Genomic DNA, 26,962 nt, shown 5'->3' on the forward strand with positions numbered 1-26,962 from the left:
TTACTTTCTGCTCACGACTGCGCAGGTCTGGTCCCGAGATCGCTTCTGCGTGGACTCAAGTCCAAGATGTCAGCGCCATATCGGGACACTCGCGGCTTCACTTCTGACCAATGGAAGAGAGCGAAGGGGCGTCGTCCATCTTTTTTTACAGTCTATCTATGGTTTCAACACACTACTAACTAACTCGACCAGGCCCCGCCCCTTTATTCTGTGTATGAATTATTTAAATGCGGAATATTGTGATGTGTTTGTTCCCGGAAGAAAACTCAAGACTACAATGGAGGCGTTTTAGGGAGTTCAGAAACACCGACACTGATATACAGAATAACTCGAGAATAATAGGAATATTACACACTAAAGAAAGTTGAACATGTAAGAAAGCATAAAAGGTCGAGCATGTACATTAAAGTTGTGATAAACTATAGCAACTAAAATGAGTCCAAACAAAACCTTCTAATAATAAAGAAGAGTAGTTTTTTTCCAAATTAGTCTTGTGACAGAATAGCTAATAAAGATCACAGTCCTGAACACATAACAAGCACATGGAAAGAAAGAGTCAGAGGCCGTCGTGAAATTTTGAAATTTTTTCATTGTTTTGTTTCAAAATAAAGATCACACGTTGTTTAGAGACAATCTACAACTGGAGTTACAAAAAATAGTTGCCCAGGCAGAAAGCACACACAGCATCTGTTACCTATACACATTATGGTTACAAGTGTGCCTGCATAAAGAGAATCATAGGAAATATACACAAGGCTGTTTAAATATACACCAGAGAGTGTTCCAAATCAAAACCAATGGCCAGTATGTTACAATCACTTACAAGTAGACAAAAGAATGGCAAATCTGTACACACCTCCGACTCTGACCCAGGGCAGTCGAGCGCGTCACACACACATACACACACACGCGCTTGCTGCTACCTGCCCAGGAGTCAGGGAGGGACTATAAAAGATCTTAAAAAAAGAAAGGGATGAGTGGAGGTGAAAAAGAGGTGGCTGGTGAATGGCTAAAAGCAGAGTGCGCACTTTTCTCTGTTCTTTGTACATCTATGCAGTAATAATTCAAAGGGCTTCAAAACCAACAAAAAAATCTGATATTACAATTTACAATATATAACAACTCATAACTCAGAAACCACAACCAAAGAGGTGAGAATTTACACTGAAATGCACAAGATTTTCTTTTTTCCATTTTGTCCGGTTTTTTTCTTTTCTCCTCATACCAAAAAAGGGCTGTAGAAGCGAGTCCACATTTACATTAGCGAAGGTTTACAAATGTACAATTATACAATCAGAAGTATGTATTCACTACAGGGGAAGATTATAGATACAGATTGGACATCAAAAACCAGAAAAACTACAAAGTTTTATATATATATTTATATATATATGCAAAGGTCTACACCAAGTATGCACTAAATAGTTTATAGAAGCAAGACCAAAAACGTCTCCCATGCTAAATGTCTGCGTGTTAGCAATCAAGTGTTAGTGATAATGTATGTGTGTGTGTGTGTTATGAAAGAATATGCGAGTTAGAAAGGTGTTGCAAAGCAATAAAGTGTGTTTGCGCAAGCCTACATGATTGAACATGGGATAAATCAAATATTCTCTCATTTCATACAGGACCAAAAAGGACCATCATTTAGGTAGTAGAGCAAAAAACGGAAGAAATGCTAAAAGGGAGAGGAAAAACAAACACAAAAAAACAGGTCACAACAACCTGGGGATGATTCAGTGTTGAGGAGAAGGTTTCGACTCTCCACCCCAACGTCATCGACTGTGGACAGACACGCTCACACAGACGGCCATCCTAGAGGAATTATGGGAAGGGTTTACATGATGCCATTAGGAGGTGCACAGAGTGGGCCGAGGTCAACGCCGTTCTTCATGTAGTACTTCTCCAGCTTGGCCAAAATGTGCTTTCCGTACGTGTACTTCCTCAGCGTTGCAATATGGGGCCGGATCTACACAAAACCAAGCAACATCCATCACACAACATTCATCACGGTTCTTTGACACTTTAGCATGGGGTGTGCGATATGACCAAAAACATATTTCACCATATTAAAGGATTAGTTCACTTTTAAAAAAACTTTTGCTGATAATTTACTCACCCCCATGTCATCCAAGATGTCCATGTCTTTCTTTCTTCAGTCGAAAAGAAATTAAGGTTTTTGATGAAAACATTCCAGGATTTTTCTCCATATAATGCACTTTACTGGGCACCAAACGGTCCAAGGTCCAAAACACAGTTTCAGTGCAAACTGTTCAAAGGGCTTTAAACGATTCCAGACGATGAATAAGGGTCTTATCAAGCGAAACGATCGGTCATAAAAAAAAAAAAAAAAAAAAATTTACGTTTTATAAGCTCAAATGCCCGCCTTGCTCTGTTCTGTGTAACTCTCCTGTTCGAACTCGTTCATCAAAATGAACGAATCTTTTTCCGAGTCGATTCGTTCATTTCGTTCGTTAAATGAATCAAATGACTCGTTAAATGAATCAAATGACTCGAAAAAAGATTCGTTCATTTTGATGAACGAGTTCGAACAGGAGAGTCACACAGAACAGAGCGAGGCGGGCATTTGAGCTTATAAAACTTAAACTTTGTTATTTATTTTTGAAATGAGCGATCGTTTCGCTTGATAAGACCATTATTCATCGTCTGGAATCGTTTAAAGCCCTTTGAAAAGTTCGCAGTTTGCACTGAAACTGTCTTTTGGACCTTGGACCGTTTGGTGCCCAGTAAAGTGCATTATATGGAGAAAAATCCTGGAATGTTTTCATCAAAAACCTTCATTTCTTTTCGACTGAAGAAAGAAAGACATGGACATCTTGGATGACATGGGGGTGAGTAAATTATCAGCAAAAGTTTTTTGAAAAGTGAACTAATCCTTTAAATACGTTCACAATATCGTTACTAAAAATAAAACCAAAGCAGCAAATAAAAACAAAATGATTAATACAATAGAACAAATATACAAGTTAAATAAATAAACCTACTGTATCTAAAAGTTTAGTGTAAGAAATGCTAGTGATTGTATATTAGGCTGCTGTCACTTTAAGACTAAATGCACAAACTAAATGTATGGTTTTCACCCAACTGTGTGTTAATTTAAGACACAATCTACTGTGTTTAAGTGAATACTCCACACAATGGGCATTTGGACAATCCTGTGGGTTAGGTTTAGACTTCGTTTGTTTCAGTACTGGATGAATCAGTGTTTTGGAACGAATCTCTTGAATAATTTAATGACAAATATATTTTTTAACAGTCTCTTGTCGGCACCTACGGGTGTAACGATGTAATATTATTATCATACTTTCAATTATTTAAATGATTGTGACATGAAACAGCTACACGGTATAATTTTTTCTATCTATACATGACAACTGCTCTCAGTCCGTCAGCGGCAGCGCAAACGCAGACTTAATGTTCGCTGTATTGAGTGTCAGAAATGATCAATGCAGTTTTCTCACAGCACAGAGAGGTTAGAAAATAAATGTAAGTAGACGTTCCTGTCCCCAGTATTCATTTTAAAAGAACATGGGTCCCATAGACTACTTATTCACTGTTGCAGCCGTTTTGGCCAGTGCGGTCCATTAAAGAGGAAACACTGAATTTGACAAGACTGCAGTTCTACACATATTTGACAGGATTTTTTCAAAGTTCAGATTGGCTCAATCCTCAAAAATATAAATGTACATACACATGAATTCATTTTTTTTTTTAAAAGGTCTGAATGAATGATTCAATGGATGATACTGGATAAATCAATGTTTTTGAACTAATGATTCAATGAATTTTTTTTTTTTTTACCAGTCTCTTGTCGCCACCTACTGGTGCAACGATGAAACTGTCTATTAGAAGCATCAAGTTACTTTAAAAAGGTGATTCACTCTAATTTAATCACTACTGTAGACATCAGTGTTTATATCGGAACTATAAACTTTTATCCCAGTACTTCAGTGATCATTTGAATTATTGCAACAGAAATAATTATATTGTGTGGTTTGTGAAGCGGTTTCATAACTATACATGACAACTGCTCTCTCCGGCTCAGAACACAGATCTGAATGTTGCTGTGATCATACTTGTCAGACTCACTTTATAATGTGACACAAAAATAAATGCTGTTCTTATGAACTTTCTATTAATCAAAGAATTCTGAAAAAATAAATGTATCATTGTTTCGACAAAAATATTAAGCATGGCTGCTATAAAGAACATTAAATATAAATTAAATTGTAATATAAATGTAATAATATTTCACAATATATTACTGATTTTTAATTGTTTTAATAGACATAGCCGAATTGTTGTCGTTTATGAAGATCATCACGTGGGAGTTTGAATCGAGATCTTTTAATAATTAATCACGCAGCTCTACTGGACGCTTTATATCGTTGCCATATCGTCACAGCCCTACTTTGGCACAAACCGGAAAAGAAGAAATACTGATGACGAAATAGCAGCCGCACCTTGTGCATTACAATCTTGCGTTGTGTCGGCTCGGCCACATCGATCATCTTCTGCACAACATAGTTGGCATACTGGTCCTTCATCATGGTGTATAAGGCACTGTGGGGCCCGTCCGCCATACTGCACACCTCATCAATCAGCATCGCCCTCTCGGCACGCAGCGAGTGGGTCACACACTTCTCCACCACGTTACTGAGAACGCAAACACAAGCGCCTCCCAAATAAGACACTTCCACCTGCTCGTATTTTGTGTTTTATTATTAGAAATTCTTTGTGCGTACCTGGCAAACTTATGCTGGCTGAGCCCCAAAACATTTCCTCGGATTTCCGACACAATCTTGCTCTTGTCCTCAGCGCGGCCGTGCTCCAAAACGTGCTGAATTACATAATTCCCATACTGATCCTATATGGGAATGGGGGGAAAAAACGCTTTAAGAGGAATGGCTAAGATCCTGGTTCAGTGCAGAAAGAGACGGCTTCATAAATTACCTGCACCAGCTGCTCGGTGTGCTGATGTATTTCCTCCAGGATCGGGAGAGTCTGCTCGGGCAGGCAGTGCTCCAGAATACGCTGGATCACCCGACAACCATATGGGTGTGTGGACAGAGCAAACACCTGCACAACACACACAGTTATTAGTTAAACATACACACAAGAGACAAAGGTTTTAAATACATTTCAAAATACGCCGCTCCAGACACGACTGGATGAGAATGCAGTTTTCTCACAGCACAGAGAGGTTAGAAAATAAATGTAAGCAGACTTTTCTGTCCCCAGTATTCATTTTAAAAGAACATGGGTCCCATAGACTACTTATTCACTGTTGCAGCCGTTTTGGCCAGTGCGGTCCATTAAAGAGGAAACACTGAATTTGACAAGACTGCAGTTCTACACATATTTGACAGGGTATTTTCAAAGTTCAGATTGTCTCCACCACACACACAAAAAAAAAGTATATTAATTATAATTAATTATTTAGCAAGGACACTAGTGAGAGAAAAGACATTTCAAATAAATGCTGTTCGTATGAACTTTCTATTAAATCAAAGAATTCTGAAAAAATAAATGTATCATTGTTTCGACAAAAATATTAAGCATGGCTGCCAGAAAGAACATTGGCACATGAATCACAGGAATAAATTACAAATTCAAATTGTAATAATATAATATACAAATAATTGCAGCCTTAGTGAGCATAATAGATTATTGTTTTTTAAATCTTGCCGCAAAAAAAAATCTGACCAAACTTTTCAATGGAAGTGTATTTTTAATTTCATTTTAAACTTTCTCTACACAAAAAAGAAACATTTACACCAATTTATTGTTTAAAATTAGGAGTATTATGTATCTTCATATTATTATTTAAACTATTTTTCATTTGTTATACTGAGATTCTGCACTGAAGTTGTGCTTCAAAAATCAAGCCCTCCAAAAATAGGTCACAAAAGTTCCCATGGTACACAAACATACACACTCAAAGCCGTTGTATTCAAACATATTGTTTTACACAATTTCAAAAGAGACACACCTGTCCTTTGAATGCATCGATGATGAACTGAAGAGCATGAGGCTGGACACACTCAATGCACTTCTGCACAACATGATTGCCATTTTGATCCTTCACACACTTTAACACGTGCCCGTCGAGCTCCCGAACCATCTCGTTCTGTAAAAGACACAAACAAATTTGATTCAATTCATACACTTAGTGTAACTTCACCACAGCCACGGGAATAATTATAACATGAGCGTACAGCCTTTCATAAACTTACAATGACTTGTTGGTCCGAAGGGATGAACTCGAGAGCTTTCTGGATCACTCGGCAGCCGTACATCTGCAGCGCCAGGGATAAAACATGACCACGGATCCGCTCGGCCAGCGCCAACTTCTGATCCAGACTGCCAAACTAAACACATAAAACTGCTTTTAGCATCCTAATTGACAGCCAGTACGCTTAATGCACATAACTGATGAACTGAGCAACACTGAAACTGATACTTTGCTGTATATTACTGTTAAGCTGCATAGAAACAATCTGTATTATATAAATAAATGTGACGTTTACACCTGGCCACTTCATGCGTTCTCTCAGGTCGTATCGCTATCTGATTTATCAAAACGATTACATTTACACCTGGTCACATAAATGCGTTTTCGCAAAACGGATATAAATCCGATCTTCAATTCCCGCGCAATATGCAGATTTAATGGAGTTCACGTCACCGAAAGCACCCGAGATGAGCTGCATTTTATTGATCATCAGCTAAAATCAAAAACCGCAATAAGAGAGCGGCAACAGCCCTGGTGGATCATTTCATTTCTTTACTTTTAATGATGATTGTGTGTTAAGCGTCTGCGACTTTCACTTTGATTTGCGATAGTTTGCTCGTTGGCTTAATGAATAGATGGTCAGCTGCTCATCTGTGGTGATGCGTGTCGCAGTAGCACCGTCATATCAGGCTATAATATTACATATAGCCTATCACACGCACTCATACGTTTATTTTTTAGCAATTTTTAGGAGGAGCAAAATGTACATATGTGGTTTCAACAACCAGATGCATTTACACTTGTCCAGTTTCGTCTGTTAAGCGGCCCAGATCTCCTCATGAAGTGGTTTGAGCGATCGGATTCAAATCCGTCTCGGAGGGCATTTACACCTGGTCTTTTCACGATCGGATAGCTATCCGATCACAGAAGACGCATGAAGTGGCCAGGTGTAGACAGGCCCTTGATGCGGTCAGAGGTGGACAGTAACGAAGTACATTTACTTGACTATTATTTTTTCTGGAAACTTTTTACCTTTAACTTCACTACATTTGAAAGACAAATATTGTACTTTTTACTCCACTACATTTCTGTCAAAGTCCTTGAGTAGAAAGTAGTTCCGTTAGTCAGGGCATGATTTTTTCCGTCTCTAAAACGTGATTGTTTTTTATTTTGCGGCTGACAGACAAGACTATTAGTAATCACTCCTGTAGGGTCACGTGTCCTGAAGTTTGATGATTAGTACGATTTCTCTTTACTAGTAATCTGTGAGAGACAGTATCGTTGTCACAAGTAATGGTTTGAAAGTTGTGTTTTCATGGCAAATAAGTATTTCTGTTGTGCTGTTTGTTAAAGCAGTATTGCTCTTGGGCAGTTATACAGTTATGGTTGTATAGCTAGTTTTTTTTATTTATATATTTACAGACCACTTGATTCAAATGTGCATGAATGGATACACGTGTACTTCTTTTGTTGGGGTGGTAGGACTGTTAAATTTAAAAAAATGAAGATGATTATGGCTGTCTTTTTTTATAAATTCAGCTGTTTCATTTCTATAGGTTTTGTGACTTTCTAAAAGCTCCACACTACAAAACTACAAACTGGTGTGTGTATTCACTAGGTTGCTTCAGAGGCATAAGGTCCTGTAATAATGCAACAATAATATTGCATTGACTTTGTACTTTTGATACTCAAGTAAAAATACAGAAGTACTTGTTTTTAAAAGTACTTTAGTAAAAATCGGTCTTTACAACTTTTACTTGTAACGGAGTAATATTTGACCAGTATTATCTGTACTTTCACTCAAGTAAGGAAGTTGTGTACTTTGTCCACCTCTGAATGTGGTACCAAATCAGGTTCCAATCTGAACCGGCAACCTCTCTGTCCTCATGTTAAACCACACAGTTCATTAGATACTAAAACAATGCATTAATCAACAAAAGAACTCGGTATTACCTCAAAGAACTTCTGGATGACGTAATTTCCAAACACATCAACCATGAGCTGGTAGGCCGCCTGTAGTATCTCGTTGAAGACCAACTGACGTTCTGCAGGACTTGCTCTCTCCAATTTCAGCTGGATAAACCTGAACAAAATTGTTTGTTTTTTTAATATTTCGGATCTTTTATGTATTATTCCCACTATTATCATATCATGCCGAAAAGCTGATATAAGGGTTCTGACTTTCTAACATGTGAGCTGTGGCAGACCTGGAGCCGTGCTGGTCCTGAGAGAACTCCATGACGTGTCCCGCGATCTCTCTCAGCTGCAGGTTGGGGTAGCGGTTGTTTCTGAAGTCCTCGAGGAGACGGCTGCGTCCCGAAGGCATCACATCAGACATCCCGTAACGTAGCCGAGAGGAAGGGAAGAGCTGGCTGCTGGGACTGAAGAGAGACGAACCTGTGGTGGCATTGCGGTACTTGGCCTCCGCTCCTGGAGCTGCCGAGATAAAACGCCCACTGCCATTGGTCAGTCCACCTGAGGGGGAGGCGCCAGAAGGGAGATTCAATTCATTAAATATGTTTAAAGGGGTCAAGGGTTAAATAAATAACCCTATTGTACCTAAAAGTTTAATGTAAGAAATGCTAGAGAGGCTGCTGTCACTTTAAGACTAAATGCACAAAATAAATTTACGGTTTTCACCCAACTGTGTGTTAATTTAAGACATCTACTGTGTTTAAATGAATACTCCACACAATGGGCATTTGGACAATCCTGGGGGTTAGGTTTAGACTTCGTTTGTTTCAGTACTGGATGAATCAGTGTTTTGGAACGAATCTCTTGAATAATTCAATGACAAATATATTTTTTAACAGTCTCTTGTCGGCACCTACAGGTGTAACGATGTAATATGATTATCGTACTTTCAATTATTTAATTTATTGTGACATGAAACAGCTACACGGTATAATTTTTTCTATCTATACATGACAACTGCTCTCAGTCCGTCAGCGGCAGCGCAAACGCAGACTTAATGTTCGCTGTATTGAGTGTCAGAAATGATCAATGCAGTTTTCTCACAGCACAGAGAGGTTAGAAAATAAATGTAAGCAGACTTTTCTGTCCCCAGTATTCATTTTAAAAGAACATGGGTCCCATAGACTACTTATTCACTGTTGCAGCCGTTTTGGCCAGTGCGGTCCATTAAAGAGGAAACACTGAATTTGACAAGACTGCAGTTCTACACATATTTGACAGGATTTTTTCAAAGTTCAGATTGGCTCAATCCTCAAAAATATAAATGTACACACATATGAATTAATTATTATTATTTATATTTTCAACAGTTTTTTTTTTCTTCACAGGTCAATTGTGAGATTTTGGCTATTTGTCTTCAATAACATGTCTTCTTTCAGACTTGTGGTGGAAAAAAAAGTCCAAAATACACATTTAGGTCTTTATTTTACTACACTCTGTCTATTAAAATCTTAAGATTTCTCCTAAATTCAACAAAAGTTGGCGTTCTAAATCAACACGCTGCTCCGCGATCGCAGTCTGCACCCTGTCAATGTTGTCGGATCCAAATATGGTCATTTCCTTTTTTATCAGCAACCAATCGTGAAAGTACAATGGGGCATTTAACTCTAAAAGCGAAATCTCATTGGCTGATGTCAACTTCTCACAACGTGATTCGTTCAGATGCCTCACGTGACGTGCTCTGATATTTCCGCGGGAGTTGAAAATGGCGCAAGTACAACGTGGAAAATCATCTCAGAGAAGACGAAATCAGTCTGACTGTCTGTGTCCTATCGAGCAGGACCGTTTGTGTGTGTACACTGTTTTTACTGGGGTTCTGTTCTGTTGAAGGCCATACATGATGTGTTTAAGGTGGTTTGTATTGTTGTTGCTAATGATTTGATAAGATATTGTGTCTATAAATAGTTGTTTCCACTTAATAAAGTATGAATTTTTACAATACAAATCTTTAAAGGCCGTTTTCTCAAAATGTTTTTTTTCTCAAACTCTGAGCCAGAAATCTCCACTTCAGCAGCACTTGCATACACCAAACTTTCCAGTTGTATTCCTATCTATATTCTTAATGTTTTTACAGAGGGGTTTGTTCATATATCATTCAGATTCTGATTTATACAACATTTTATACCTAAAAACGGGGCGAAAATGGATTTTTTTTGGCTGTTGAGTGATAAAAAGAGATATTCAAAATCCCCTCTGTAAAAACCTTTGACTCTAATATGTTAACAAAATGAAAAGAATTTTTAATCTGGCTTTATCCAATGTTCAGATTTCTCTTCTGGAAATATATGCAAATTAGTGCATATTTAATGAGATAATACCTAATTTGCATATTTAAACATAAATATTCTAAAAACTTGTAATACAAAAGATATTTGTCTTAATGTCAGTAATCAACTGGGGAAGTTTCATGCTGATATCTATTAGTTAATTTTTTTCCCCTATTCACCTGGGGCAACTGCAACTGGTGGTTGAGGAGAGATTCCCTGATATGATTGTAAAGCGCTTTGGGTGTACAGTAGCACATATGAAAGCGCTATATATATATACCTCATTCCTTCATGTACTCACCAAGGTTAAGACTGCTTGAAGATCCATGAGTTGAGAGCGAGGGAGGCGGGGTGAGAGAGTGGGAGGGGCCTTGGTTTGGAAGAGGCATGCCTACTGGGCCGGGGGAGGAGCTAAAGCTGAGGCCATTGTAGAAACCCCCATGGCCAATAGGGGTGAGGCTGCTGGGCGTGCGCTTGTACAGATCAGAGCTACCCGTCAGAGAATCCCGACGTGACCCACTGGAACTGGAATTAGCCACTGCAAAACAAAAAATGGACATGCAAAAATTAAACCGGAGTCAGATTAAATCTGATTCCAATTAAAACATTTACGCATTAGGAACAAATACGATTTTTGTGGTTTGGTCCCGCAGTGCAGTATGTTTTAAAGTTCAAGTTGGAATACATGCCACAGCTTTTAAAATTAGAACAGATCGGCATCATACACTTGCTGACTGGGCATCATATAGCTAATGACAGGATCACACACTATTAAGGTGATGATACACAGGGCAACTTTTTGAGCAATGTTGCTGGGCAATCTTGCCGAGCGATTGTTGCTTGGGCACTTTCCCATTGAAAATGGGCAATACATTCCTATCTGGATAATTTAGATCGGTCGTGGGCCCTGTGTCTTATCTGGTTGCCCGTTGACGGCAACATTGCCCAGCAAGATTGCTCAAAAAGTTGCCCTGTGTATCATCACCTTTAGACTTTCGGGTCCTTTCGAACACACACTCAAGCAGAAACATGCACATGGAGATGCATGAAAAATTAAAACAATGTGTTCTAAAATCAATATCCTCTGACTGGATGGATTCATAGTCTGAAGCTAAAAAAAAAAAAAAAAGTGTCGGTGGCCATCATATACTATGTGATTTTCTGCGAAATTGGTCAACTGTGACTGCCCAAAATCTTCAGACTGGCTCTTTCTGGACTTTAGGCAATTAGCGTCAACTCGTCCAGACGTGATGTACATATATATATATAATTTAGACAGGGACATTTTAGGGTAATTTCTAATTTTATCTTGACTTAAAAGTAGATTTGCCGCTAGGAGGAATAACCCTCTAGCAATATTATAGCGATTTTTATTTTCAACATAACGAAACATGAGATAACCTACTAAACATATATTTGAAACTTGAGATAACATACCTGCTGTCCCAAAACCCCCGAGTGCTGCTCCAAGCGTGGCTCCCAGAGAAGACGACGGGTTGGCATTGAATCCAAGTGAGGTGTTTCCCGGTTGGGCAGAGCCTTGTGAAAATAGTGAGGAGCTCTGTGAGGAGGAGCTTGGGGATCCACTCCCGTAAAAAGAGCTTCCTCCCAACGCCCCGCTCCCTTGCTGTCCGGGACCCTGCTGAGAACTCAACGCACGAAACGGCCCGCTTGCTCCGCCACCGAGACCGCCATTACCCCCGCCTGCCGAGGCAGCAGCAGCGGCCACTGGGAAATCAGAACGGATTCATTATACAATGTCTTTATGTACTTTTGAAGCTTGAAAATGTTGATTGATCACAAAATGATGAGAGAATATTAAAAATATCTCAATTTGTGTTCCAAATATGAAAAAAGGCTTATGGATTTAGAACAATTTAAGGATAAGTAAATAAAGACAGAATTTTCATTTTTGGGCGAACTATTCCTTTAAATTAGGGATGCACGATATATCGGTATCAGCCGATATCGGTTCATTTTTAATGTTATTGTTGTCGGTCAGATGAGAAAATTTCTTAAAGCCGATAAATAATGCATTATTTCCCTCAGCTGGACGCTCACTGTTCACCAAGATGGTTTTGAATTGCTTGAAATATGATTGGAATCCCTTCAAAAAAGTAAAAATACAGTTCCCCGCAACACTTAAGTCTGTCATATCGGCTACATAAAATTATAATTGTGTGCTTGGGACATGGATTTTAATGGTGAAACTTTTCTTTTTGTAATCAGTCTCTCAAAAATGACATAAAAATATGGATTTAGATTTATCGGCCAATATATCGGTTATCGGCTTTCAAATATAAAGAATTATCGGTATCGGCCAAAATTTTCATATCGGTGCATCCCTACTTTAAATCCATAAGGTTTTAATACAAAATACAAGGTCTGGCAGAAGCGGCCACTGTGAAATCAATGTGAAGTCACTTTTATTTGTATATTACTATTAAAACAACACATGTTGATGACCAATGTACTTTACATCATCTCCATAAAATAGACAAAATAGTACAATAGTAATAGAATAAAAACAATAATAAAAATTATCATCAAAAAGAAGAATATGCCATGGCAAACACGTGTCTTAAGTTGTACTTTAAAAACCCTAACATGTAAGGTAAGCTATCCCAGAGTCTTGGCGCTACTACCGCACAAGCACGATCCCCTTTCTGGATCAGAACGAGATACTCAAACACAAGACAAGATTCGGAGAGTGTTTAATGGTGGTCTGTCGACTGTGTAAGCTTGATTTGTCATTTTCAAACACGTACCTGCTGATGGGCTGATGATAACCGATGCAGGGGCCATAAGTCGAACTGGTCCTCCACGACCACCGGTATTCACCACAAGTGCTCCTGTCTGGTCATAATACGCAGCCGGAGCCAACATAGGATAACCTGGAATACCACAGACACATCTTAATCAGACACTGTGCTAACTGTGACTTGTTCACACTAACAGTGATTAAACTGCTGAAGACTGACAAGTCGCTGTACTGTTGGTTGATAGTTGGTGTCCCAACAAGACTGTTGTATCCACTAAGATTTCAACTGACATTCCCATGACTTTTCCCAGTCATCAGTGATTAGTTTAAGGATTTTAGCCATCTTTAGCAAATTAAATATCTTATTTTAACAAATCACTTTCTACATTCAAATTTTGGGGCTGGTACGATTTTTAATGTGATGACAAAGCTGGATTTTCAGCATCATTACTCCAGTCTTCAGTGTCACATGATCCTTCAGAAATCATTCTAATATGATGATTTGCTGCTCAACAAACATTTCTTATTAGCACTATTAGCAAATTAGCACATTTCAAATTAAAACATTTGTGCTGCATTTCTTTTGTGTGTGTGTGAAACTGATACATTTTTCAGGAATCTTTGATGAATAGAAAGTTCAAAAGAACATTTATTTGAAATAGAAATGTTTTTTTTAATCTCTTTACAGTCCCTTTTACTGTTAATGCCAGAGATTGCTTCTGCTAAAAAAAAATTAAAAAAAATATTCGAATCCTTCTTTCCATTACTTTTTTTTTTTTTTTAAATTTCCTGGTATTTCTTGGTTTTCTATGATTATCAGGATCCTGGTATTGTCCATTTGCATAAGGTTAAACATTACTCAATTTTGTTACAATGGCAACCGCATCAGTCACCTCAAATCACAACTTTCTTTCCAGTGCATTGTCTAAAAAAAAAAATCACTGTCAGTGTGAACACCTCTTTAAAAGACGTATCAAGTCCCTTACCGGGTACGCCTGCTGCCAGACCCTGTCCAAAAGCCAAGGCTGAGTTCACAGCTGCGGCTGCTACGAGCTGCTCTGTCTGCTGACCCTGCTGTCCTTGACTGGGAGTCAGAGGTCGTTGGTTTCCACCTGCACGCATCACCTGGGGCAAACAAAAGGCAAAGATTGGCTGATGAGTTGAATGTATTTGTGTTGCGACTTCTTAACATCGCAAACACAACTCAAACACTCGCGCGTTCTTATTCCTAAATGACAACGATTCACCTTTGTCTATTAAACCTTTGACAAGTATGATCACAGATCTGTGTTCTGACCCAGAGAGAGCGGTTATCATGTATAGATATGAAACAGCTTCATAAACAGTCTTTTCAACCACACAGTGTCATTATTTCTATGCTAATTCAATAATTCACTGAAGAACTGGGATAAAAGTTTATAGTTCGGATATAAACACCAATGTCTACAGCGGCGATCAAATTAGAGTAAATCACTTTTTAAAAGTAACTTGATGCTTCGAATAAAGATTGTATCAATTACATCATTACACCAGTAGGTGGCGACAAGTGACTGAATGAATTGGCATTGATTCACTCATTCAAGACATTCGCTCAAAAATGATGATTCATCCAGTAATGAAACAACTCTGTATGATGGACTCCAATGAATCATTCATTCAAATATTTAATTAAATATTTTTAAATAGACTGCAGCAATTAACACTTTCAGAAGCTCTAGTAAATTACATGTTATTTTGTTTAGTCGTCAGTTCTGAATAATAGGAGAAACATTTTAAATTGTGATTCTCGATTTATCCAGTTCAAGTGCTCTGGTTGGCTAAACTCTTACCTGTTGTTGGTTCTGTTGGTTCTGTGCCGCTGACTGCTGGTTGGCCGAGTTGGAGGGGGTGGCGGCTTGCTGCTGGAATAGGTTGGCAGGATACACACCCCATGGAGTCACACCATAGTACTGAGGGGGCATTACCGCTGGACCTGAAAGACACACACACGTCATCGCTCAGATGAAGGGCCAAAGCACACTGTTTTCAGAGGAGGCTCAGGGGCTTTGATTTAAACGGGACTCGAGAGTCGGCAGCCATTTCCTCTGCCTTTGTACTCTGCTTTAGGAGCATCAAAGCAGGTGTGTGTGTTTGTGTGCGTGGCTTAGTCAAGCAGACTGCCTCAATCCTAGAGCTAAATCTCAATCCTCTGGAGGACGCCGTCCAAACTATCAGCCATCATGAGCAACACTTCTTATCCACTCCAGACTGTGAGCAACAGACTGCTCCTGCCACAGCGAGTATGGCATTCAAATACTGTCAACGTTCAAGTACAAAGAAACCTGCCGCACATTGACACTTTCATTATTATGCCACATTCAACGCATTTGTATATTTGCATATTGAAGATTGGGTGAGTCCACATTTAATGTGCATTAAAAGGTTTGGGGTCAGTATTATTCTTTAAAAAAAATCAATATCTTTATTCCACAAAGATGCATCACATTGATCAAAAGAATTATATTTCAAATAAATGCTGTTCTTTTGATATTTCTATTTATCAAAAGATTTAAATGTTAAGCAGCACAACTGCTGTCAACATTGATAATAAATGTTTCTTGAGCAGCAAATCATCATATTAGAATGATTTCTAAAGGATCATGTGACACTGAAGACTGAAGTAATGATGCTGAAATTGCAGCTTTGATCACAGGAATAAATCCCTTTTTTAAATATATTTAAATGGGAAATAGTTATTTTAAAGAAATAAATCCAGCCTTGGTGAGCATAAGAGAAAAAAAATTAAATTAAATTTTGAAAGACCCCAAACCTTTTCAGACCGGACAGTGAAATATTACACAGCCCTCTAGAACAATTAATTCTAGTTGGTCAATTGTAGAATATAAGTTAATATTGATAGTGTTGTTTCATGTTGCTAGGCTAATTATTTTCCATGTTGTAATATATCTATGTATTTATTTATTTGGGAAGAAGCAGCACTCCAATAGAATAATGTAGTCAGTGATCAGAACCCCAAAGTGATGCCGACTGGACTCATCAACATACTTTATATTTACATAGTCATTTTAAACTTTAATAATAATAACCAACATGACACATATCCATCTTAAATGGTAAGCATGATCTCTCACCTAGAGTGGCGGCAGCAGCGAGGCCGGCGGCGTACGGATCAGTGCCGGGAGGAGCAGTGCTAATGATGTACGGGTTCTGTACGAATGCAGCTTGGGCCAAACCTAACGCACAACCAATGAGACACCAAGTTAAATAAATCACCTGAAACTTTTGTCCATTAAAAGTGCAGTAAGTGATTTATGAGAAACGCTGTTGAAAATTTAAATCAACACCCAAACAAACAATTTTGTGAATATTTGCAAGATTGTGTGTCTGTGTGTGTGCTGAAAAAAAAAATGTGTTTGTGCATAGCTGTGTGAATAGGAGGGGGAAAAAAACATGCAGAGGTTGGTTTATCAGCTTGATACACAAGTAATATTGTTTTTTCACAGAACCAAGATATGCTGTTGTTGTTAAATCACAGCTGGTTCATGATATGCCAGCTGCTAGTTGTTAGCGTGTTTGTTATTTTATGGTCGGAGCAATTAAGGGAGGGGTGTGTTTCTTTTGGGTAGGGTTGATTTCAAACGTCAACAGTGCTCCTCAAAAATTGCTCACTGCACCTTTAAGTCATCTGGACACTCAGAACTACGGTGAAACTCACCGATGTGTTGCTGTTGAGCTGCGGCGAGCGCGTACTGCTGCTGCTGGGCCGCCGTGAGCTGCTGCACTGCCAGAGCGCTGGGCCTCTGGAACAGCTGCAATACATGAAGCTTTTATCAGACATTAAACATTTGCATTTGTTTATAGTCATATATGCAAAGGCTTCAGAAGCATATGCAAATGTGACTAATAATTACTTTTCCAGAATAACTTCCAAAGAAGCTAAACTGTATTGTGGCACATTACTTCAAACAAAGGTTTTTCAAAGTTAGCCTTTGATAGTAACAACACAAATATTTATAAATGCACACATTATTATTATTCTACTCTACTAATTACAGTCTTGAGAGTTGAAAGTGCTAGCAGCATCAGATATTCACCTGTTGAGGGGAGTTGTAGTCGAACAGGCTGACGGTAGCAGCTGTGGAGTCGAGAGGCAGCTGGCCTCCAGTGTAATCAAACTGCAAAGTCTCCATAGAAACCGATTCCATGGGGTCCAGGGTCACATTTTGGGTTTCAACATTTGAAAACTCCTCTGGTGGTTTTGGCCCTGCACCTCCAACCATTTCTGGTCCACCCAATTCCAGCTCTGGACCAGTCGGAGGGCAGTTACCAGGAGTACGACTGAGGAAGAAACAAGAGTGTTATGCATTTATTACATTTTAGAAATACTGAAAGTATACTGTGGTGGCAAACAATTTTCTAATAGTGAATAAGAGACAAACATGTAACAATTGGACAATACAAGGACATACACATACATATATTCATAAGGATATTTATATACACTACATTAATCTAATTACCATAATATTTCTAAGATTCTATAAATCTAATTAAATGCCAACTGAAGAACATATTACATTTCTTCCACAATACATATGGAAAGCCCCACAAAGCGAACTGAGGGAGGATAAACATTACCTTCAAAAATCCAATACATTTTTTTTTACAACTTTTCTACTTGAATATATTTTAAAATGTAATTTATTCTTGAGATCAAAGCTGAATTTTCAGCACCATAACTCCAGTTTTCAGCATAACATGTTCCTTCAGAAATCACTTTAACCATTTGTAACATTACCAATATCTTTACTAGAGCCCGACCGATATATCGGCGGGCCGATATTATCGGCCGATTTTAGGCATTTTCCTAACTATCGGTATCGGCATTTATAATGGCCGATAAATGAATATTTTAAAAAAATGCGGGTGCGGTGATTCATGTAAGGGTGGCGCTGCCAATAAAGCACCTAAAAGCTGTCACAAGAACTGGCAAAAGTAATGATTATGAATACAACAAATAGAAAGGAGACATTTTAATTGTTTATTAATAAACAAGTGTTTTCCGTCAGTGTAAGCCAATTAGATGAAGTTGACGATGCTGACTCGCGATCTTCAGTGAACGCGCGCCAGAGAGAAATGCACATTTCATACGATTACATGAGTCTGTCTGTCTTTCGTTCTGTTTAAAAGTAGACATTTCAATATAGATATATTTCAATTCTCAGGTCTATACGCTGAGTTTCGGTTCATGAGACGAGCTCCTGGCAGGCGCCTCCGTGTCGAGATTATCTATCGTCTGCTAAATTTACTTCTTATAAATTAAATCCAGGCAAATGGCTGATGAAACATTGATTAAAATTAAGATACAATTAATACAAAACGAAATTCACTTTGAAACGAAAGGTTTTGTGCTTTCTGTTTGATGTCTATGTGAAAGTTTCAAAGCATTAGTGCCGCTTTCAGAGTGCTCACGTCCGTAGTGCTGAACTGTCGCGTCTGTAACATTGTTTTTTCCTCATAAATGCAAACAGGAAAAATAAAATAAAAATGAATATTTTATGTAGCCTGTGGAGACTGAGAGCCAACCCTTCTTCATCCGGTGGGTAGTAGCCTACTTGTGATTTGCGCAGTGTAATTCACAGAATTGATTTCTCTGCTACAAGCCTCTGTCACTATTGTGTGAGCTTGTGACTATTGCAAGCGCGCAGCTGAGAAGTCCTGATTATATTGTCTGCTATATTTAGGCCTACTTCTTATTTATTAAGGCAATTGGTTGATGAAACATTGATTAAAATGCGTGGCGCGAGCGATCTCCGACAGTAAACTGATTCTGCTTTGTCTAGGGTAAACAGCTGTTGCGACGCGAGCAGTAACCGCCGTGTAGACACCGTGTTAAAGCTCATTCTGCCTGATAACGCTACGTTACAACATCAAGCAATATTCTAAAAATGTATATAATTATAACACTTTATATAGGGCCATTTTGCATTAAGAGTAGCCTAGTTTCACGTTTAGTACATTTTGCTTACTAATTATTTAAAATAGTATAAAAGTACTGTACATATGTAATTAAAAACGTTTTCATTATGATATTATTAATTTTACTTTAGTAAAAAGATCTTGAGTTCTTCCTCCACTGGTAGAGATTAGAGGAATTAAGAGTAAAAATAGAAGATAATAAGGTTTTGTCAGTGACACTTTTTATATATTTATTGATACAAGTTATGACTAAATTAAAAGACAAAGTCGTTAGTGAAGATCATGCAACAGTATTTAGAATATAATATAATATGCAATGCAAACTAGTTTGGTTACAGCTCAGCTGTATAATTCTCATTCCATCATTCCCCCTGCCTCCATTACATATCTGTGTCACACAAGTGTTTGATTACCACATTTGAGTGATCATTGCAAAACGTGTTTATAAAATATATTTATTCTGTTTATAGCTACTGTGTAAAGTACCCATCAAAAGTTTGTACACACCAATAGGAAAGTGTCCAAACTTTTGACTGGTATACTGTACTATAATACACATAAATAATATTGCTACTGTATTATAATATACACATAAATAATATCGGCCGATATATCGGTATCAGGCTTTTTTTACTCCCTAATATTGGTATCGGCATCGGCCCCCAAAAATCCATATCGGTCGGGCTCTAACTGTCACATTTGATCAATTTGATGCATTCTTGCGGAATAAAAACAATCTTTTTTTTAAACTAGGGCTGTCACTTTTGTGAAAAAATCCTGTTCGATTTTCGAGACTTAAGTGTTCATTGAATCAATAGTAAAATCGATTTACTATGTCTAAAGATGTTTCCATTTTCAACACCAAATCCACGGACAACAGGCATTAGGACGAGCGTAAAGAGTCAGCAATATTTCTGATGATTTATTGGCGTGAAGTTTCGTGCACAATGGTAAAAATGGTAACGCTGTCAAAGCACGAGCCAATTTGGCGTTTCTATGTTTACTCACTATCTTTGCTGGGGAAGTTCGTGTAAGCCAAATCTACGCGGGTTTAGCGCAAATACGCAACTCGTGAGTCCTCATGATATATTAAATACAGTGTATTGCACAGAATCTGCGCATTTCTGGCTTACTTGAACACACATACACGTCACTACGCAACAAATAACGGCGCGCTTGTTCACTTGCATTGAAGTAATAGCGAATATTACAAAAGCACTTGGTTAACAGAAAAGACATTGTTATTTTCCAACATCCTACATGTTCTGTGTGCTGTATTGATCCGTCCACCTAAAACATTTTTGGTAAAAAAAAGAAAAAGGCCATTAAAATCAATTCCCTATTTTCGTTTTCGATACTTGTGTTGGTTGGCCCTATCGATTGTGCCATCGATTTTCGAAAGTAAAGTGACAGCCCTATTTTAAAAATTGAGCAGTAGTTCATTTATTATACTTTTTTGATGGTGCATACCTAAAATCCTTAACATCCACATCAAGTCCATTCTGATTGGGCAGTCCATTGGGGTTATCCAAAACATCTGGCTCTGTCTCTTTCAGTTCCTTCCGCTCCGGATCAAATGTTGTTTTGGGTTTTTGTTCCACCCTTTTCTCAGGGTCATCAGCCTCCGAGTCTCTTGGACCCTAAAAGAAACAGAATGAAATTGAAGTAAAAAATGACAATCAGGTGCTAAAGGAACAGTTCATCCAAAAATTCTGTCTTTATCTGCTCGCCCTCATGTCCTTCCAAAACCATGACTTTGGAAAACACGAGGGTCACAAAATAATGAATTTTCAGCTTTGTGTGAACTATTTCTAAACTTAATAAAAACAAAAAATGTTTTGATGATACAAGATTAATAATCAAGACTCACAAATGCTCCTTTGCGCAAACACGAGTCCATTTTCTCAGCAGGGGAGGAGCTAAGAACATACTCCACCATGGACACGCCTAATCCACCGCTCTCAGAACGGGGCGACAGCACAGATCCCGCCTCTCCCACGGGATGGAAACTCGGACCTGGTCGGCGCTGCACCATGATTGGCTGGGATACTGAGTGATCTACAGGAAAAAAAGGGACATTAGAAAGAAAAAACCTAAATATGTAAAATACAACCATGCCATCTGCACACACACATACCAGAGGTTCCCCAAGCACTGTCTCTCCACTGGTCCAGAAAGATCCCTTTTGGTCCATCTTTCCCTGAATCATCAGTTTCCCAGAACTTCTTCCCAGTTAGGAGCTGCTGCAGAGCGGGAACATCAGGCATTAAAAACATTATTACATATGAAGTATTAAGATGATGATGAGGAAGGTGAGGACTCTCACCTCTCCCATGGCTCGGCCCTCCAGCGCAAGTGCCTGGAAGTCATGGTTAAGCTCATCCATTGATCGTACCTGTGTGAAAAAATTACACAATTATTATAAGATTCAATTTTATACAATTAAAGAGGACCTATTATGTTTTTTGCATGTTCGCCTTTCTTAAAGGGATACTTCAGGATTTAGCATTAAGCTTTGTATTAGTAGAAAACCTGTAGTATTTTCAAATTACCGTGCTTTCCACCCTCATATCCCCCTGAGACGAGAGATTTATGTATTTTTTGTCTGGAAAAAATCCTCCGATGACGCAAAAATCGTCATTTTGCGTCATCGGAGGATTTTATGGCCAGAGGCTAAAGACTAGAGCCAGTAGTAGGGGCTGTCCCGCATGTTCTCAACCCGCCCATAGAGGGATCTCACTCACAGAATGTACACATAGTGTCAGCCATCTTTGTTTGGAAGCTAAGCTAGCAGGCTCTTGTTCTGTGGAGAAAGCTGAGTAGTAGGGGTCACCATCCTCTTTTTCCCGGACATGTCCGGCCGTCGATGTCCGGGATTCAGCTTTTGCTTTCTGCAGTCGCCATTCATTGTTTACATGCACACCTTTTGTTTCAATCTAACTGAATTCATTCCGATTGGTGAATCTGAATGTAGTGTTTACATGAACGCTAAACAAGTGATCGGTTGATGTGCGTTTTAACATTGCTAAGAAAATTCCCGCTCCTCCGTGAGAGATACGAGACCGGTGCGTCTCACAGGTGTCGCTCATCGGTAATCACGCCACCGGCCTCGCGCCGTTCTCCCGCGGCCCTCACTCGTCCTGCTCGCCACAGTAAACATGATGAATGGCGACTGTAGAACGCAAAAGCTGAATCCCGGACATTATGGGCGATCTCGAAAAACCCGGGCAGACTCATCACGGAGACTCACTAGTAGCCTAGACTTGTTGTTTAACATCTGCGCTCTGTTACCGGTAGGCGTGGCCTCCTAGGGCAGCGAAGCAAGTGCATTCTGGGAGTTATTGTCTTTCATCCACATAAGCCAAAAATACATTTTCTGGCTTTTCTCAGTTTAGAAAGCTCCAAATTCAAAAATAATTTCACATTTCTTCTACATAAATGACCCATTTTAAATACACATTCATATTTCCAGAGGTGAAGTATCCCTTTAAGTGTGTAATGTTGCTGTTTGAAAATGAAGAAGCTCTGCAAAGTTACAAAGTCCCTCCAGCGGGAGTTATTCTCTATATCAGTGTCACTGTTTCTGAACTCCCTGAAACAGTAGATATGTATACGTAGATGCCACACACATGCGCCATCTTGGAACAGTCAGCGCGTTTCACTCACAGCAAGAATCAATGATGCCACAACATTGCGCAGCTTCTGGTTGTGAAACCACTGAGATTTAAATTCCCGAAGAAATGGGATATCCTTTCACAGGTGAGAATGTGTCGGCTTGTGTTTTTATAATGTATCAACTGAGGGTTTTTTTCTTTTTCTATGGTAACTTTTTAATGTTTCGTTAGCTGCCGCCTTCATCTTGTTATACCATTCTAATATGGCGGCGTCCCATAGAAACGGCCGTTAAAGCAGCATCTATGTAAATATATCTATGCCAGAAACGCCTCCATTGTAGTTTTGAGTTTTCATCCGGAAATCACAATATTCCTCATTTAAATAATTCTAGCCGATTCTGATTGTTCCAGGCGTCCAATCAAAGCACATGGCAAAATAAAGGGGTGGGGGCTGATTGAGCGAGTTAGTAGCGCGTTTAAACTGGGGGTTATGTTAAGGGGCGGGACATTTCCCAAACACACTCGAACAGTCGACCAATCACAAAACACTGGTCCAGCCGACCAATCAGAGCTAATTGTGCTTTTAAGAAGGAGGGGCTTCATAGAGACAGGAACTAAACAGAGAGTGACTGGGAAGAGAGGAGCTGCAACAATGGGGAATACGGGATTTTTTTTATTCTAGTAGACCCTAACAACAGATTCAGATTGTTTAATTTAGTGCCATGTCAGCATCCAAGGCTATTTATGGGAAAAATTAAATTACAAAAATACAAATATCATATAAATACTAGGGCTGGGTATTGACACAAATTTCACAATTCGATTCGATTTCGATTCACAAGCTTGCAATTCGATTCGATTCCCATTCGATTCAATATTGATTATTTTGGATATCAGGTATCCGGTATCAAATTTTCTCAAGGAAAACAAATCTCTTAACCTGTTAACTGGCACCCCCCCTTTTTTTGCATAGACATAAAAATCACTATCCAAACTTAAATGGTTGTAATTCAGGAATGCTTTGGAATATAGACCTATGGCTGGTCTTGTTTTAAAGAAGACATTTTCCAGATTATTGTAGAAGTCTAGAAATTGTAAAAAATGAAACAGAAAAAAAGTTATATAAGTTTGAGTTTATGAAATTGTGTAATGTAAAAATATAATGATTAATATTTTATATAAAATATATATATTACAAAATATATTTTACTCTAAAACTGCAAGAAAATTAAAGTCAAATATCTGAACAAGTTGTATTCCAAATTTTAGGTTGATATCTCAAAAAATGAGCTTTCAGTAAGATTTTATTCGGGCGCAGTACCCAACTTTTTCACTAGGTGAACACCAGACTCCATTACTGCCCATATAAGGGCGCCTCCATTTTCATATGTTTTGAGTGATCTGAACCATGTATTTCCATAATTTTCATACAATTTATGAAGTAGACATCCTATTCAGAAGTAGTATGGGTGGTTTGGCAGTATTTGATTTGAATTAAACCTCTAATAAATGCATAAAGACTACGTTATAGCGTTATAGCTCGCAGCCGCATTACAAATCGAGAATCCATACATTTTTCTTTATATTTAAAACATTTTCAGACCTTTTTTTCTCATAAAATGGAATTGGTGTTATCTTTTGAACTCATGGCATGAAAACAAACTGAGGTTTCTACCAATCTTTCATGATTTTTCATGTTTATTGTTATTTCAAAATAAAGGCCTAAATACTCCTAATGAATATGAAATATTCTTGTTGCAAATTGATAAATTTCTGCTCCTCTGTAATATATTTTAGATAACAGCCACCAAATATGAAAACTAGAGATTTTAAGCTTTCAAATGATATATAGTTTGGCAATATTACTTTAGGTTTTTACTAAGATATTATTGTTTTAAACATGCAATGGCAAATGTAAGGGTTAATGCAGGTTAAGAGGTTTTAACTAATGCTGTAAACTATGGGAGTCAGTTGTAGCCTACTAGGCTTCATTAGCCTACTATAATATTGAAGGTAAAAATTAACTGATTTGTAGCTATACAAACACTTAAATAACACTTTTATTTATTTTTATAATAATAAAGTTGTATGAAATATACAGGGTGTCTACAGATATAAACAAGTTAAATTTAAGACTTTTTAAGACCTTTTTAATGCCACTTTGAATGAAATTTAAGACCAAACCTGTGATGGAAATACACATTATTTTACATACGTATATGTAATATTTAATGTTTAACCTAAGCAATTGAAGTAATTTAATATTAACTAGTTGTTTATTGGACTAAAATCAATGTAACATTTGCAATCGTGAGAATATTCAGCAAAATAGCTCCTGTCATGTTACTTAACTATATCTTATGATAAAAAAAAAAAACAAAAAAAAAAAAACTATATCATATGTTATAAATAAAAAAACTCAACATTTTTTATTTTTACCTCAGTATGTTTCTTCTTTGAGTTTTTTTATGTGCTGTTATGCACATTAGTTTTGATTTCTCACTTTAAAATCTCTCACACAGACAGGCAGCGTGAGTCTCAACAGCGCTGCAGAAATACATTACAGGGCTCGACATTAAGCCTTTTCATGTGCTTGTCCTTTTGACAATTCACTTGTCCGAGTAAAAAAAGTTGCTTTGTCCGGATTTTTTTTTTGTGTGTGTTAATTTATTCTGAAGCAATATTCTCAGTGTTCAATCAGCTTTGATATTTAAATCGGCATATTGTAATGTCTGCACCTTTAAAGGGCCAATTTTAAATTCCTAAATTTGATCAATAAATTAAATTATTTAGAATAATAAGACACTATAGGGCTGTTACCCTAGGTAGGGCTGATCAAATTAAATCATTTACACTGAAAAATTACAATTGCATAAAATAATGTTATGAAATTGATTTAAATATACAAATAAGAAACGTTGGAAAGAATGATACTACTTTTAAACATAACACTAAACCGCCAGTAGGTGGCGGCAGGCGACCGTCTTAATGAGTGAGTCATTGATTCATTCATTCATTCAAACGATTCGTTTAAACGGTTGATTCATTCAAGATTGAGACAGATGTTTATGAATGGGTCATTGAATCTTTGACTCAACCGATTCGATCAAAATGCTGAATCATTCAGTAATGAAAACAGGTCGAGTGTTCCTGTGAGATGCGCCGTGGTTCTGCTGTGATTTTTGTTTGGAACTATTTTCGCTGCTGAAACAGAACAAAAACAGCCAATATTGCATCTAAAATGTAAGTGACTTAATTTTAACTGTTTATTGAACTGTTGTAGGAAATCAATGTCACATTTTCAATCGTGATATGGTATTCAGGAAAAATAATTCAGTTTGCTTAACATGTTAAACATATAAAACTCCACATTTAGATTTATTATTGGCAGTATGTTGTTAAATGAGTGTGTGTGTTGCGCTCATTTGTGTAGATTTCTCCTCGAGAGGCTGCGGGAGCGTCAACAGCGCAACCTTGCCGTCAGTAATAACGTTAATACATTTATTATCCACAATCGATCGCAACTTACAATAAAAGTAATAAAATCAGAATCATTCTCTCGGTTTAGTCATTCCCTAGTTATTTTTGTTTTTGTTGATGTTCTCATCAGGCGGACAAGCGTTGTCGAGTCCTGCATTATCATTATCAATCACTGTTTATGTAACGTTAATAAAATCAGAATCATTCTCACGAATCGATGCTTCACTGGTTATTAGACGGACATTGGGTCCGTCAGACTGGAGAAATTTTAGCGGTAATGTGACCAGAAATATTTAAGACCCATAGAATCTGAATTGAAGACATTTTAATACTTTTTAAGGCCTTTTATTAGGAAAACTTTATTTAAGACATTTTAAGACTTTTTAAGGACCCGCGGGCACCCTGATATAAACATTTAAATGGTGGCTGTCATAAAAACTTGCCAGATTTATTCAAACATGCATTAAATATCGAAGAACATTAAAAGTTATAATGAATATGTAATATGGTGCATATATTTAGCAAAATGCTCCTCTTTAGAGTTAATTTTTCTAGCTGACTAACGAGTTTATGGTCACATATGGTTTTTCTGAGGTAAATGTGACGTTACATGACATTGTTTACAAGCTGTTTT

At 37.8% G+C, this 26,962-nt stretch overlaps 1 protein-coding gene and 3 non-coding genes across 6 annotated transcripts in view; all 4 read right to left on the reverse strand.

Moving 5' to 3' along the window:
- Positions 1-569: 569 nt before the first annotated feature.
- The window catches only part of pum1 (pumilio RNA-binding family member 1), a 39,524-nt gene continuing 13,131 nt past the window's right edge, over positions 570-26,962 (reverse strand). Inside the window, exons 3-22 of one of the 3 annotated variants that reach the window (XM_056249529.1) lie at positions 21,561-21,629; positions 21,372-21,474; positions 21,105-21,292; positions 20,705-20,874; positions 17,350-17,593; positions 16,971-17,064; positions 16,387-16,488; positions 15,085-15,227; positions 14,242-14,380; positions 13,263-13,388; positions 11,932-12,222; positions 10,796-11,032; positions 8,461-8,728; positions 8,207-8,336; positions 6,255-6,389; positions 6,011-6,148; positions 4,972-5,097; positions 4,764-4,885; positions 4,482-4,674; positions 570-1,966 (exon numbers count right to left, since the gene is read on the reverse strand). In XM_056249529.1, coding sequence (XP_056105504.1) covers positions 1,835-1,966; positions 4,482-4,674; positions 4,764-4,885; positions 4,972-5,097; positions 6,011-6,148; positions 6,255-6,389; positions 8,207-8,336; positions 8,461-8,728; positions 10,796-11,032; positions 11,932-12,222; positions 13,263-13,388; positions 14,242-14,380; positions 15,085-15,227; positions 16,387-16,488; positions 16,971-17,064; positions 17,350-17,593; positions 20,705-20,874; positions 21,105-21,292; positions 21,372-21,474; positions 21,561-21,629 — 3,150 coding nt within the window. In that variant the 3' untranslated portion in view covers positions 570-1,834. Of the gene's footprint in view, positions 1,967-4,481; positions 4,675-4,763; positions 4,886-4,971; positions 5,098-6,010; positions 6,149-6,254; positions 6,390-8,206; positions 8,337-8,460; positions 8,729-10,795; positions 11,033-11,931; positions 12,223-13,262; positions 13,389-14,241; positions 14,381-15,084; positions 15,228-16,386; positions 16,489-16,970; positions 17,080-17,349; positions 17,594-20,704; positions 20,875-21,104; positions 21,293-21,371; positions 21,478-21,560; positions 21,630-26,962 lie in introns of all 3 variants that reach the window. The other 2 variants (XM_056249528.1, XM_056249526.1) reach the window with 2 other exon arrangements.
- Positions 3,501-3,636, reverse strand: LOC130084349 (small nucleolar RNA SNORA5). Its single transcript, XR_008806915.1, has one exon. It is a non-coding gene; the product is annotated as a small nucleolar RNA SNORA5 (small nucleolar RNA).
- Positions 5,232-5,367, reverse strand: LOC130084350 (small nucleolar RNA SNORA5). Its single transcript, XR_008806916.1, has one exon. It is a non-coding gene; the product is annotated as a small nucleolar RNA SNORA5 (small nucleolar RNA).
- Positions 9,293-9,428, reverse strand: LOC130084351 (small nucleolar RNA SNORA5). Its single transcript, XR_008806917.1, has one exon. It is a non-coding gene; the product is annotated as a small nucleolar RNA SNORA5 (small nucleolar RNA).

The sequence above is a fragment of the Rhinichthys klamathensis genome, unplaced genomic scaffold, assembly GCF_029890125.1.
Source record: "Rhinichthys klamathensis goyatoka isolate OS25496 unplaced genomic scaffold, OSU_Roscu_1.1 h1tg000060l_1, whole genome shotgun sequence".
NCBI classification, from domain to species: Eukaryota; Metazoa; Chordata; class Actinopteri; order Cypriniformes; family Leuciscidae; genus Rhinichthys; species Rhinichthys klamathensis.